Genomic DNA, 15,288 nt, shown 5'->3' with positions numbered 1-15,288 from the left:
TTATGGAAGTACCACTGATATGTTGGTTACAGTAGCTACTTAGCTGAGATGACTGCAAAAATGGAGCTCCTCATAAAAATTCCTCCTAATTTCCTGTAACCATACAGTAACTGTCATCTGTTGGCATGGAAAGATGTCCTGTTTGATAGTATAGTAATATACACTATATGGCCAGAAGTTTGATGACACCTGATCATCACTCTCAAATGTGGTTCTTCCCCAAACTCTTGCCACAAAGTTTGAAGCACACAATTGTACAGAATGCCTTTGTATGCTGTAGAATAACAATTTCACTTCACTGGAACTTAGAGGTCCAAAAATGTTCTAGCATGACAAGCGAGCACAAAGCGAGCTCCATGAAGACATGGTTTGAGTGAAAGAACTCTGACCATGGAACAATGGAGCGTTTTCTTCATCATACAGCTTACTTGGGGGAAGAGAAGGCAAGTCAGTGGAGGTGGTGCTCTGGGCAATGTTCTGCCTTGGGTCCTGGCATTCATGTGGATGCTACACCCCTTCAATGGCAGTGACCTCTTTCAGCAGGATAATGCTCCATGCAACACTTCAGGAATGTTTTGAGGAATATAACGTGTTCATGATGTTGACTTGGCCTCCATACCTAGATCTCAATCTGATCGAGCATCTGTGAGATGTGCTGGAGGGTTGTGGAGTCCATGCCTCGTTAGGTCAGAGCTGTTTTGGCAGCACAAGGGGGATCTACACAATATTAGGCAGGTAGTTTTAATGTTATGGCTGATCAGTGTACGTATATTTACAGTGACTCTCCATAAAAAATATATATATTTTGTTAAACTGTGTGTCAGTGACAGTGAATGAGGACTAGCCTCTCACTATCTCTACCATCCTTACTAGACTTTCTACAGTTGGCATAAAGCTGGTATTGGGACAGGTCCGTGTTATTTATTTAGTTTTGTATTTCCCCCCAGTTTTATCCCTTAGTTAGTCATGGCCAATTCCTACCTATAACACATTCTGAGGAACACACTATCCACCCACTTTCTGCATGCATGAGCTCTCAGACGATTGCCTATGACTGGCTAGTGTCGCTGTGATTGATAAGGTATGCCACCCCTCCCTCCCTGAACTCGCTATCTCCGGATGATCGCGCAACTGCTTTTCTGTTGTAACTCAGGATTCCCATGTCAGCATTATGTTTAATCCAGTGTACACCTAATCATCTTTTGTATGCTCTTCGCATTCACCTGTGTAAAATGACGCCTAACTTATTCCCCTCCATTCTTTTTAAGCACAACGGTTCTCCATATTTTTCAGTACAAGAGGCATGACTCTGTTCTGCTCATATTACAGCTCATGATCGGGGAACGTAAGGGTGACCTTGAATTGTGAATTTCCCATTTGGAGGTGGATTTAATGTAGTGACAAAATGAAAAATGAGATAGTAGAGATAAAACAATTTTTGGAGATTTTTCTGCAGCCCCACTGGGAAAATGTATATTAATGTTTACTCTATGGAGAGAGCCTTTGCTGACATCCTGTCTTATGATCAATGGCTAGGCGAATTGTCCCATTTTCTCTCGTTTGAGAAAATTATGCCATTTAGGAATCTTTTCTCAGGATGGTAATCTTAGCTAACCGTTTAACCCTAAATATCTTCATGACTCATCACATTTTAAAGCCATTTATTAATTATCCCCACCCCAATACACCCCCTTTTTTTCCCCTCTCCTCGTGTAGGTGGGTTGTTAAATGGGTACTAATACAGTATGTCTTCATTTGGACCATCTGTAATTTCCTGCACCATAGTGAAAACCGAAAAGAAAAAAAAAAAAGTATTGACATGCACATTACTGTCTCATAGAAGGAGAGATACACAAAGTCCATTATTTTGTCTTTTTTAATTATAGATATCATTATCAGTATTACTCAGCCCACAGACTGCACATCAAAGTCATCAGACAATTAAGTTTGTACATCCTAAAAACAGGCATCCATTCACATCTTCAGAAATGTATTACCCATAAAAAAATTGAAATGATGGAAAGCAGGAAATGAAAGCGTCCCTTAACGACGCTCCATCGTCACCAAGTGCGCATTTCCTGCTTTCCAACTCGCTTTGCGATCATTTCCATCCTCACCCCACACCTCCATTTCCCAATGAAGATAACACGAAGTACAAGCAAGGCCCACCTCATCATACCCGCGGGATCAGGACTGCCATTTGAGTGGTCAGTTTGCATGGCCCCGCCTCTTACCCTTCAGTCCTTTTCAGGCTGTTTCTGTCCATCGTATTTCCCTTGTGGATTTTTTTTTTTCTTACAATTCTCACATTTTTCTAATAGCGGATGTTCTTTATACAGCAGAGGCATCCAGGAGCTTCAAGAGTTTATTTTTGTGAGAGTTTTCTCACAGGATTGTAAAGAAAAAAAAAGAGGAGAGGAAGATCGTATCTCGCAACAGTTTCACACCAGTCTGTCTGTGGTTCCACATCCAGACATTAAGCAGCTTTCCAGATGTCTACGAGCAAGCACGCACACAAACACACACGCGCACACACACACGCACACACTCATGGGAGGAATTGGAGTGACATTGTAAATTGAAAATGTAAATGAAATATCAGTAAACGTTCCGATGTGACTCAGTGGGAAATTTCAATTCCCAATGCTGCCAACCCCACCCCCTGCACACTCGCACCCACACACACAAATCAGACTGAAACGTTCATAGCACAGCAAAATGTAAACTTCACACACACACACACACACACACCCTGCTTTGGCGCACAGAACACACACCCATGTGAATTCCAACCCCATAATCCAGGTATGCCTCTACACCTAACCCCGCCCCTATGCCACACCCCCATTTTCAAATAAGGACAACATGAAGCACAAGCAACACCCATCTATTCAGCATATTCCACAATTGGCACGGCCATCTGATTGGTTTTGTTTGGCCCCGGCCCCTCCTCCAGCTGTGAGCCCTTTGTCAATCTTCCTGTTGGACAGGTACATCAGAGGATCACAGGAGAACTCCGAAGACCTGAGACTCCAGGGGACAAAGATCCAGCGTCGGTCACAAAAATGGGGGCAGTTAGCGGGTAGCACGGTCGCTAGCTAGTAGAGCAGGCAAGGGGATTGTGGGATACGTGTGAAAATAACACTCGACGGTGTGTTCTGTTCTTCTATTTGGTTTCCGCGTCACCATCGCCGCAGGTTTGATCCAATCTGATCGAATAAATAGGACTGATTGTTTTATTTGGTTACATCAGTGTCCAGATAGCTATGTGCAGGTCCATAAAGTGCCCTGAGAGAGAGAGAGAGAGAGAGAGAGAGATATAGATATATATATATATATATATATATATAAGTATATAGTTGCGGTCCCAAGTTTACATACTCCTTGCAGAATCTGCAAAATGTTAATTAAAAAAATAATTAAATTATGTATTTTTTTATTTTTATTTCTGCCCTGAGTCCACAAGACACAATAATAACTGAATTTACACAAATGAACCAGTTCAAAAGTTTACACACACTTGATTATTAATACTGAGTGTTGTTACCTGGATGATCAGTGGCTGCTTTTATGTTTTGTGATAGTTGTTCATAAGTCCCTTGTTTGTCCTGAATAGTTAAATTCTTTGCACATTCTTTGTGTTTCCAGCATCTTCTGCATATTTGACCCCTTTACAACAGCGGTTATATGATGTTGAGATCCATCTTTTCACACTGAGGACAACTGAGGGACTCGTACACAACTATTACAAAAGGTGCAAACATTCACTGATGCTCAAGAAGGCAGCACGATACATTAAATGCCGGGGGGTGTAAACTTTTGAAGAGGATGGTGGGTGTTAATTGTTACATCAGATATTTATACGTTTCCCAGAAGACAAAATAATAAATTTACACCCACCATACTGTTCAAAAGTTTACCCCCCCGTTTGATTAAGACATGCTTAATCAAACTGGGATCCTTTTTCATACCCTTTCAGTTACTAACTGAAAGACTCCAAATTCTATTGGATTAACTGTGTTGAACAAAAAGAAAACATCTATTCACAGCTGATAGAAAGTACTTGCATAATTATGAATCTCTAATGCACCTGTGTGGATCTTGTGTGCACAACTCTTCAATCAGCAATCAGTCCTCAGGGTGGCTGTGGATCAGGTGGTAGAGCGGGTTGTCCATTTATGGTAGGGTTGGCGGTTCGATTCCCGGCCCACATGACTACATACTGAAGTGTCCTTGGGCAAGACACTGAACCCCAAGTTCCTCCCGATGGCAAGTTAGCGCCTTGCATGGCAGCTCTGCTACCACTGGTGTGTGAGTGTGTGTGTGTGTGAATGGGTGAATGAGACACAGTGTAAAGCGCTTTGGATAAAAGCACTATATAAGTGCGCCATTTACCATCCAGCTATAAAAGATGCCACCTCTGTGTTGCTACTTGCAAGCATGGATCAAAGAGGCCGAAGGCACGGAAGGAGAGTAAGAGGCCATGGCAAAGGGGTCAGAGGAAGAAGAGTTTGCATGTCTGGTGGAGGAGCCACAGCAAGAGGAGAAAATAGAACAAGTTTCAAATGAAATTCGGCCAACAATTATTGACCATGTCATCAATCACGGCTTGTCTTTTAGAGAGGCTGGACAAAGGGTCCAGCCCGTTCTGAGTTGGAGCACTGTGGCATCTATTGTCAGGCTTTTTCGGAACGAAAACAGGCAAGTCACAATGTTACGGCATACCACTGTGTATTTCAGCTTTACTGTATTGCCCTCTTGACAGAACATCTGTGTCTACAGTATGATGTACATGCAGATGGTTCATCAATCCCATTTATGTGACTGTCAATGTCAATTTTGACATGCTTTTTGCTTTTACTTTCTAGAATCCACACATTACCACACACTGGTGGCAGACGAAAGATCTTTAATGTTGAACAGGAGGATGCCATTGTAGATATGGTCATGGCAAACATTGCAATCAGACTGCGTGAAATCCAGGCAGGAGTAATTGCAGATCAAGGAGCATTTAGAAATATTAACAGTGCGAGTTTGGCAACTATTGATAGAATCCTTAAACGAAACCATGTCACAATGAAGCAGCTGTACAGAGAAACTGACATCATGGAGGAGGCAAGCTTCCAGTATGTGCAGGTACGGATTTGTTATTGTAATAACAAAGGAAGCTGGCTTCAACCTCTGTAAAGTGAGGAGACTTGGGAGGAGCATCATTGGGCTCGTCAGAGGAGCACCAATATCACCATGTGTGCTGCCATCTCCAATGATGGTGTCCTTTGCCACATACCAACTATCAGCCCATACAATACAGAACTCATAACATTTCTTGATGCACTGAATGAAAGATTGGTTCCACCCAAAGAGAGAGGGCTGTTGAGGCCTGGCATGACTCTGTATGTCATCATTTGGGAAAATGTTGCCTTCCACAACTCTCACCCTATGAATGAATGGTTTGCAGCACAGCCCTGTATGATACAATACAATTCCAATTGCGTACTCTCCTTTTCTGAACCCAACTGAGGAGTTCTTCTCTGCTTGGAGATGGAAGGTGTATGATCACCGGCCATATGAGCAGATGTCCCTGCTGGAGGCAATGAATGCTGGTTGCCTGGCAATAGGTGCGGAGGACTGCCAGGGATGGATACGCCATTCAAGGAGGTATTTCCCTTGGTGCATTGCAAGGGAAAACATCCAATGCGATGTTGATGAGAACCTGTGACATAATAGTCAGGAACGATTGGACTAAATGTGAAATTCTGAATATTTCAGCTCTATTTATTTATTTTGATATTTCCACCTTTTGATATTTCCAAGTTTCCTTTGGTTGTTTTTTCTTTTCTTTCTTTTTTCCAGTTTTCAGCATTTCTGAGTTTGAAAAGTATCATATTTCATAATGAAAACTGGTAGCTGTATTTTGTTGTCCGTTGTGTAATGATTGATTGAAAGAATACATTAATTTCACCACAAGTTGTCGTGTTTGATGGAAATATGTCCTTTTGTTGCATGTTGGTAATGCTTTGTGAGCGTTCGAGCATTTTGCAAACAAAAGGAGTTATTTTGGCCAGTGAGCTTCAGTTTAGCCTGCATGTTAACTGGTCTGAAAATGTGATGTCAGAGTGGACAAATGTGTTGAAGCAATCGAGGAAAAACTGCAATGTAGTGTTGCCTTCTTTAGCATCAGTGAATGTTTGCACCTTTTGTAACAGTTGTGTATTACAAAACATAAAAACAATTGTTGATCATCCAAGTAACAGCACACATTATTAAGAATCAAGCGTATATAAACTGATTCCTGTGTGTAAATTCAGTTATTATTGTGTCTTGTGGACTATGTGTAAAGATCTTTTATGTGAAATAGCTTATTCAGGGCAGTACTAAATAAAAAACATAACATTTAGCAGATTCTGCATGGCAGAATGACCTCACCTGTGAATGATGTGTAATGTACTGATCTAGGAGTGTTCCAGAAAAATCTCACCTTTCTCAGCAGTAGTATGAGGGAATGGAGGTCAGTCAGAAGGATGCTCTGGGCAGGAGCGGTTGATCTCAAACCATGTGTCTATACAGCTAGACACACACACACACACACACACACACGATATGTTGGTTAATATTGGAAATAAACACATACTCCCTTTTTTAAACATGATTTAAATATGCTTAGTACTCCTTTATTTTATCATCAACAACAACAAAAGAAGAGAAACAACAACAAGAAGAAGAAAATAATAGGGTAAGGTTAGACAACAGTATCCATCTTTTTCATTGCATAATGTGTGTTAATTCTTTTCTGCCCTTTACAAGCATCTGTTCCTAACCACAGCACTGCTACTTGGTGGAGATTTTTGGTTCGTGGACTATTTCTCCACCAAGCATGTCTACTCCACCTGATACCCTCATATCAGAGGTACACACACTAATGCCACTAGAGGATCATCGGGTCTGAATTTGAGTCACGTTTGAAAAGTTCTGCGAGATTCCCAGGGTCTCAGGATCATTGGTCAGGCCTCTGCAAAATCAATATACAGTCCCCTCCTAAACTACTGGAACGGCAAGGCTAATTCATTTGTTTTTGCTGTAGACTGAAGACATTTGGGTGTGAGATCAAAAGATGTACATGAAAAGAGAGTTTAGAATTTTCAGCTTTTATTTCCTGGTATGTATATGTAGATGTGTTAAATGACATAGAACATAAGCACATTTTGTATCAGACCACTCAATTTGTAGGTGAGCAAGAATAATGGAACATGTGATTGACAGGTGTTTGTTTGACCCAGGTGTGTCCTGTTTGATTAAACAAACAATAAATAGCTCTGAATGTCTACTCTCAGTTCACCTGTGAAAACTGCATTTGTTGTTTAAAAAGGATAAGCCAACATGAAGATCAGAGAGCTGTCTATGGGAGAAAAGCAAGCCATTTTAAAGCTGAGAAAAGAAGGAAAATCTATCAGATGCACTGCACAAACATTGGGCATAGTCAATACAAAAATTTGCAATGCCCTGAAGAAGAAAGAAACCATTAGTGTACTGAGTAACAACACTGAATGGGTCAGCCAAGGAAATCAACAATAGCTGATGACAAACATTTTGAGAGCTGTGAAGAAAAACCCAAAAACAACAGTCAGTGACATCACCAACAACCTCCACAGAGCAGAGGTGAAGGTATCACAATCCAGTGTTCGAAGATGACGTTGAGAACAGAAACACAGAGGCTATAACACAAGATGCAAACCACTCATCAGCAATAAGAATCAGAAAGCCAGATGGGAATTAGTAAAGAAATTTCAGACTTTTATTTTAACTCAAGTTAATCACGAGACCTTAACCCAGTTTAGCAGTATTTCACCTCCTGACTAGGAGACTGAAGTGAGAAACCCCCTGAAACAAACAACAACTAAACGAGGCTGCGGTAAAAGCGTGAAAAGGTATCACAAAAGAAGATAACAATTTGGTGATGTCAGTGAGTCGCAGGCTTGATGCAGTTATTGCAAACAAGGGATATGCAACCAAATATTAGAATTTGGTGAATTGTATGAATCTTAAAGTTCAGGTATATGAAGCCAGCAACATGTCAGGGTCACTGCTATAATAATACCTGGCCAGTCATGATCCTATAGTAATCCCTTTCTACTGACTGAGGGGAAGGAGCAAACAATACAGCGCTACAGTCAGTAACAGTACCTGAAGTAAATTTGGCTAGATAGAAATGCCACTACAAAAGAATGAATAAGTTATCTGGAGGAGAATAACAAATACACAAAACTGGAGAGGAGAAAAAGTACAGGGATTAGTACAAGCATTATCATGCTTGTGTTTACCTTTTGTGATAGATGCAGAGGCACGGAAGTCTAGCGATGGTGTCTCCCTGTTGTAGCTCCTCCAGACAGATCACACACTCGCCTGCGTCTCTTGCCAACACGTCATCTACACACACACACAAAAAACTCTTTGTTACATGCAAGTTGGGAAATAAAATGAGCACCTTATCAGTTTATTAACGGTTTCCCGAACATGTGTCTGTGTAAAATACAACATTATTCTTCACCTCGTCCTGACGGATCAGAGAGACTGCACTACTGAATAAGTTCCTGCAGGCTGCAATCTGGGATAAAGAGTCATGTACATTACTGCAAAAGGCCAAATCAGATCAATGTCACACGCCCGCAACCCTGAGGCCTTTTTCCCAACTGAAACCATACACAGCTGACCATATCAGTGACCAGTGGAAAAAGGTTAGCAGAAGGTTACCGCACCACCCTCTGCCCTTTAATTACACACGTCCCGATCACTTAATTTCATCATGATCACCATTATCGGCTGAAACGCAGTGTATGTGTGTGAGAGAGAGAGCTGAGCTGAGACTGTGCTGACAGCAGGGGGCGGTGTGGAGAACAATCCTGTATCTTCATAGTCAACCATGTGGCGAAGAGGACGAGTACATGTCCTCAGACGCATGTTGAAACCTGCAGTTCTTTTGCTTTAAGCTGATATCTGAGGACAGGCGAACACACACGCACACACATATACATAGACGCACGCGCACACACACAGACACAATGTTATCTAAATCACAACTGGTAAACATGTTTTTCGCAAAGCCAGGAAACATACAAGAACAACGACCCACACGTTCTCTTTATTAAGACTCGCCACTTCCCTTGGAAACACCTGTGCGGCTGTGTGGCTTTGCATGCATGTGTGTGTGTGTGTGTGTGTGTGTGTGTGACAGACCAGTTTAGAATTAGTCTAACAGCTAATGCAGTCTAGAGGAATTCTATATTTGGAAGTTAAGTCACTAGCTAACTGTAAATGCTATCAGCACAACCTTCTGAATTGTTCCACACACATACACACACACACACACACACACACACACACACACACACACACACACGTTCCATAAATTGGCAGAATCTCATCTGCACTACTTTTATCTTCTGAGGTCAGTGGTACAGTATGCCGTCTTTACACACTTTATTAAAGAGATAGAGAGAAAGCGAGAGAAAGCGAGAGAGAGAGAGAGAGAAGGAGGGGGGCACTTGAGGTTATGGAATTATGGGACAAAGTTGGAGGGTGAGAAAGATAGATATAGGGAGAGGCAGAGAGACAGAGTGAGAGAGAGAGGGAGAGAGCACTCAAAGTAGAAAAGGACAGCTAGAAGTCAAGACAGTGTGTGTGTTCGTGAGTGAGAGAGCTCTTAAGGTACAGGATTAAGGCAAAGACAGAAATACAGAAGGGATGTCTATCAATGCCATTGTCTGTATCTGTTTAGTGCTCAAAATATTTATACCATGACATACTATTGTACATTTCCAACCCTCAAGTCCATCACTAATGATCTGTCCTTGATAAAAGAATTTGGATCCTTTTCCGGATTTAAAATTAACTGGGAGAAAGGTGAGCTAACGCCGGTTACAATCAATATCAATCCCAGTTCTTAAACTTTTAAACTTTATTAAAAAATTAAAAAACATAAAAATCCAGGTGAATTTCAGGCAATTCCCCATTTTATACCACAAAGCCTATTTAAACAATTAGATGGAGCAATTGTGGTATTTTTGTGGGATTAAAAGAATGTGCAAATATCTAAGCAGCACTTGTGTAAAAGTGAAAGAGAGGGCGGGTTTTGCTTACCACAGTTTAAGTATTATTACTGGGCAGCAAACCTTAATGTTTTTTCATGGTGGAAAAAGGAGTCTGAGGTGTGTAGGGATCCTTCTTGGCTTAAGATGGAACAACTCTTCTGCAACAAGACATCTCTCCCAACCCATCTTAACAGCTCCCAAAAAATAAATGCATCTCTATATGATGATCAATTTGTTATGAATAATGCACAAAAAATTTGGAAACAGATTAAAAACTATATAAAAGGCCCTGACAAGTACCTAGATACATGTTTGGTTGTGTACTAAATTACAAGATAACTGGAAGTGCATCAGTGTTGGGTAAATTACTCAAAAAAGTAATCCACTACAGATTACTATTAAAATTGTTATCTGATTACATTACTGACTACTGCATGTAAAAAGAAAAAAAAAAAAAAAAGGAATCAGATTACTAATTACTTTGCTTTCATGTTACTTTCAAAACCTATCAAACCTACAAAAATACACTACAAAGTGAAACTCGGTTCTTTCAGTAATTTTGGCACGCATCAATGTATGACATGATCAGAAAAAGTTGGATTTATCATAAAACTTGTCTCGGGTGTTGTCACTGTTTGTAGGACTACCAGACCGATAAAATATAAAAAACTTTTCTAACTAAAACACACATGTAAAACACACAAGTAGATGGTACTAGTGTACAAGTTTGCAATTAGCCACTACATTCACTGCCTGCTAATGTTTCTATTTGTGTATGTGTGCATATATAGGTATATATTATATACATAAATAAACATTACATACATACACACATACCTTTTCCCCAATTCAATTTAAAACCAGAACTGTGCAGTCTATACCTGATATTATTATTATTTTTTTAACCCTACAACCTAACTTACTAAAAACTGAAAACAGAGGACATTTTCATTTACAAAAAAAACAAAACAAATATATATATAGATATATATAGCAATTTGCAGTACATGAGTGTATTATAATTGTATTTAACTGTTGACATTTCTGGAAAGCTTTCTATCTTCTGTCTAATGTGACTGAGTGAGAAAGTTAACTATACTTCGAAGCAACAATGCCTTTCCCAAATGAACAACCTGTTATTTAGGCTACATTTGACAATAGCCAACTAATAATATTTTGCTAGATTTACTTATCCATAATAAATGTAACAACTGAGCAGCAGCTCAATATACTGTATGAGTGCATAGTCCTTTGGTTTATACAGAAATATGGTTTTATTTTGGAGCTCAGTAAGGCAGTAAGGCTTTAATTTGGGCCAAAACTGAATCTGTTTGTCCATTCATTGCAAATCAGAAATGTTTACCACAATTAACTGCTCGGCCGATGATACGATATGTACTAAGCAATATGTGTGTGTAATACAAACAAGCCGGACATACTACCTCCGCCATATTGGCATTGTCATTTGACCTACAACTTAAAAACAGCTAACGTGCTGCCTTCCGCCATTTTTTATTCTGACAGCTATTCCCATCAGCACAAGTCCCGTTGACTTATGGGATAGCGCAGTGTCCACTGCTTCCATACTGCAGAATCTCAACGCAAGCAGATACCTTTTCCGGTGTCTGGATAGAAATGTGGATTTTGAGTTGTAGTGGGAATTTCCAGAAACCTGGCAACCATCCTCATGTGCTTCAGCAAGCCATTCTCGAAGTTCCACATTAGAGTAAAATCCTGACACTTGCATAACTTGTTTTAGTTTTGTCTGGTAGGATCCTAATGCATGCACTTATTCTGAAGCTTTCTGGCATGCCTCCTAAAAAACCACACACGAAAAGAAAAAAAGAAAAAAGAAAAAAAAAACCACACTACACCACCTACTGATTCATCTGTATTTATTATCTGTTCAAACCAAATAATGTATTAGTATCCAGTTATAACAATAACAGAGAGAGAGAGAGAGAGAGAGAGAGAGAGAGAGAGAGAGAGAGAGAGAGAGAGAGAGAGAGACAGATGATGTAAGGTGGAGAGTTATACATACATAATTGGAGTTAGAGATAGATGGCAAGAGAGGGATTAATGACATTCTCAATCTTAAATGTGCCTAGATAACGAGGGGCGAGTTTCTTGGAACTGTCCTTGAGGGGAATGTCTTTAGATGAGAGCCATATCTTTTGGCCTGGCTGGTAGCTAGGTGCGGGAGTACAACAACAGTCAGCCAGGTGCTGGTTAGAGTCACCAGAGCAGAGCAGGGCAGAACAGGCCTCCTTGGGTGACTCATAAACCAGGGAACACATAAAAGGGGACACACCACTGGCAGTACTGGACAGAGAGTTGCGTGCATACTCAATCCAGGGAATCTGAGAGCTCCAGGTGGAGGGGTTGTTGGTGGTGACATCGCAGCGCTGCTTCCAATCCCTGATTAGCCCACTCTGCTTGGCCATTCATCTGGGGATGAAAACCCGAAGAGAGACTCACAGTGTCCCCTAGAGTATTACAGAAAGTCTTCCATACCTGGGAAACGAACTGGGGTCCACGGTCAGACACTATGTCCTGGGGGAGACTATGTAGCCAGAAGAAGTATGTAGTCACAAGGTCTGCAGTCTCATGGGCTGTGGGGAGCTTGGGGAAAGCAATAAAGTGTACTGCCTTAGAAAAACGATCTATAACGGTCAGGATGGTGGGTTTATCTTGCGAGGGAGTTAGACCAGTGACGAAGTCTAAGGCAATATGGAACCAGGTGCAGTTGGGAACAGGCAAGGGTTGCGGCAGGCCGGCCAGCGGACGGTGTGAGGCTTTGCTCCTAGTGCACACAGTACAGGAATTGATGAAGGCCCGGGTGTCTGCTTCCATGGTTGGCCACCAGAAACGCCGCTTTAGCAGGCCTAGGGTGCGATTGCAGCCGGGGTGGCAGGCAAACTCAGGAGCAGTGACCCCACTGGAGGACCTGAGAAGGTACAGAGTCAGGGAAAAACAGACAACCAGGAAGACCATTACCTGGATCAGCCCAGATCTTCTCAGGTTCAGCCTTAACTCGCATGCTCTCAATGATGTACCCGAGGAATGTGACTGTGGGAACATGAAACTCACTTTTCAGCTTTGACAAACAAGCGGTTCTCCAGAAGCTGCTGCAGGACGATGGATATTGAGAGTGTGCTCAGTGAACACACGGGAGAATATCATAGAAATAAACAAACACAAAGCGATTCAGGAAGTCCTGGAATACGTAGTTGACGAGAACTTGAAACACAGCTGGGGCATTGGTGAGGCCGAAAGGCATGACCAGGTATTCAAAGTGGCCTAGAGGGGTGTTGAATGCAGTCTTCCACTTGTCCCCTGCTCTGATCCTGACCAGGTGGTATGCGTTCCACAGGTCCAAATTTGTGAATAGTGGCCCCATGCAGCAGCTCAAAGGCAGAGTTGAGGAACCAGGGCCAGGAATTTCCCATCCAGGGTGTTGACAGTAATGCGAGGATCCAGGGACTCAATGGGTAGGCCGGAGTGTGACGCCAACTCCTTATCCAGGAAGTTATCTTCGGCACCTGAGTCGATAAGTGCGAGGAGGGGAACGGAGAGCTGGTTGTAGCACAGGGTGGCAGGAATAAAAATCTGAAAGCAGGACGGGGGTCAGGAGTAGCAGCTGTTTGGCTCACCAGTAGCCCCCGCTCTACTGGTGAACCCCCCCCCCCCCCCCTAAATGCAAGGAGCAGTTAGCCAAGCATAACAGAAGCATGCGCCGGTCTACTCCGCTCAGCAGGCGTAAGCCGGGTCCGACCCAGCTGCATGGGTTCTTCCCAGGGTGACTTGGAGTTAGGTGACATAATTCTGGGATGGAGATGAGGCTCAGGGGCAGGACTGGCAGATGAATGCAGAAGAGAACTAGAGGTGAAAAGTGCCTGGGGTTGGCTGGCTCTATCTTTGCGCTGCTCCCGTATGCGGTTATCCAACATGAAAGCCAGGGAGATTAGTTGGTCGAGGGAGTCTGGCTTGACCTTCAGGGCTAGTTCATCCTTCATGCACTTGCTGAGTCTGTTCACAAACACTCCATGGAGCGCCTCTTCATTCCAGCCTGACTCAGCAGCCAGGACCTGAAACTCCACAGAGTACTCTGCCACACTGAAGGGACCCCTGGCGGAGGGACAGTGTCTGGCAGCCTCCTTCCCCTGGATTGTTTCCCCTTATGGTAGACTGGGAGAGGCAGCAGATTGGACCACCAGGGCAGGCTGACTGGGATGGGGGCCACAGGGTGTCTGGGCCAGTTGGGGAAGGATGCTGTTTAGTTGCTGGGTGAGGAGCCCAAGTTGGTCCATCATGGCCTGAAGTGCGCAAAGTTGTAGTTCATGTTGATCCAGGAGGGTTCCTTAATGAGACAGGGCTGACTGCAGGGGAGCTGGCTCTGATGGCTCCATGTTAGCCAGATTGTTCTGTTATGTGGAACACAGAGAGGGGAACCAAATGCACACACACACACACGACTGAAAGTTAGCAGGATTTATTGAAGGGTAGTGGAAACTGGGGTAAATGGTAAAGGAATATGATAATGAATAGTCGGGGTCGGGATTCGAATTCGCATCCGCTGTGTGAGAGACGAGCGCACAGCCAATACGCCACGAAGGAACGGATAGCGGGGCTGAGCGCAGCAGGAAGTGTGCAGAGAGTGAGCAGACAGGCAGCGTGAGCAGCGAACCTGGAACACGAGGAGAAACAGACAGGATAAGCACAGGGACACTCAACAAAAAACACTGGACATGACGGGAAACAAAAGCGAGGAAGGCCGGAAGTGTAACTGAAGCTGGAACAATCTGGCGATGAGTGGCTGAAAAAGAAGGGTTTATAAATGCTGCAGTTTGGATGAGTAGATGAGAACCAGGTGACATCAATCTTCAATCAGGCTGGGCATGAACTGGAGTGCTACACCGAGACACACACACACACCCACCCACAGGAGGGAGAGAAAACACTGGAACACAGGGAAGTCTGCCCGGGCTATGGCATTTGTAACCTATAACTATGGTTTCATCTCGCACACTGGCCTGAGCTTGCTAGCTTGGAGCCTGTGATTTAGCTGTGTATCAGGCTGTAGAAAGACAGAGTGTGTGTGTGTGTGTGTGTGTGTGTGTGTGTGTGTGTGTGTGTGTGTGTGTGTGTGTGTGTGTGTGTGTGTGTGTGTGAGAGAGAGAGAGAGAGAGAGAGAGAGAGAGAG

General features: G+C 42.8%; 1 protein-coding gene across 2 annotated transcripts in view; it reads right to left on the bottom strand.

Moving 5' to 3' along the window:
* Nucleotides 1-1,858: 1,858 nt before the first annotated feature.
* The window catches only part of znrf1 (zinc and ring finger 1), a 56,599-nt gene continuing 43,169 nt past the window's right edge, over nt 1,859-15,288 (bottom strand). Inside the window, exons 3-5 of one of the 2 annotated variants that reach the window (XM_017474779.3) lie at nt 8,319-8,424; nt 6,479-6,567; nt 1,859-3,288 (exon numbers count right to left, since the gene is read on the bottom strand). In XM_017474779.3, the coding sequence (XP_017330268.1) occupies nt 6,510-6,567; nt 8,319-8,424 (164 nt within the window). In that variant the 3' untranslated portion in view covers nt 1,859-3,288; nt 6,479-6,509. The other variant, XM_017474778.3, reaches the window with a different exon arrangement.

Source organism: Ictalurus punctatus, chromosome 8 (genome assembly GCF_001660625.3).
Source record: "Ictalurus punctatus breed USDA103 chromosome 8, Coco_2.0, whole genome shotgun sequence".
NCBI classification, from domain to species: domain Eukaryota; kingdom Metazoa; phylum Chordata; class Actinopteri; order Siluriformes; family Ictaluridae; genus Ictalurus; species Ictalurus punctatus.
Note: the sequence above shows the minus strand (reverse complement) of the source record. Positions and strands in the feature narration are given on the sequence as shown.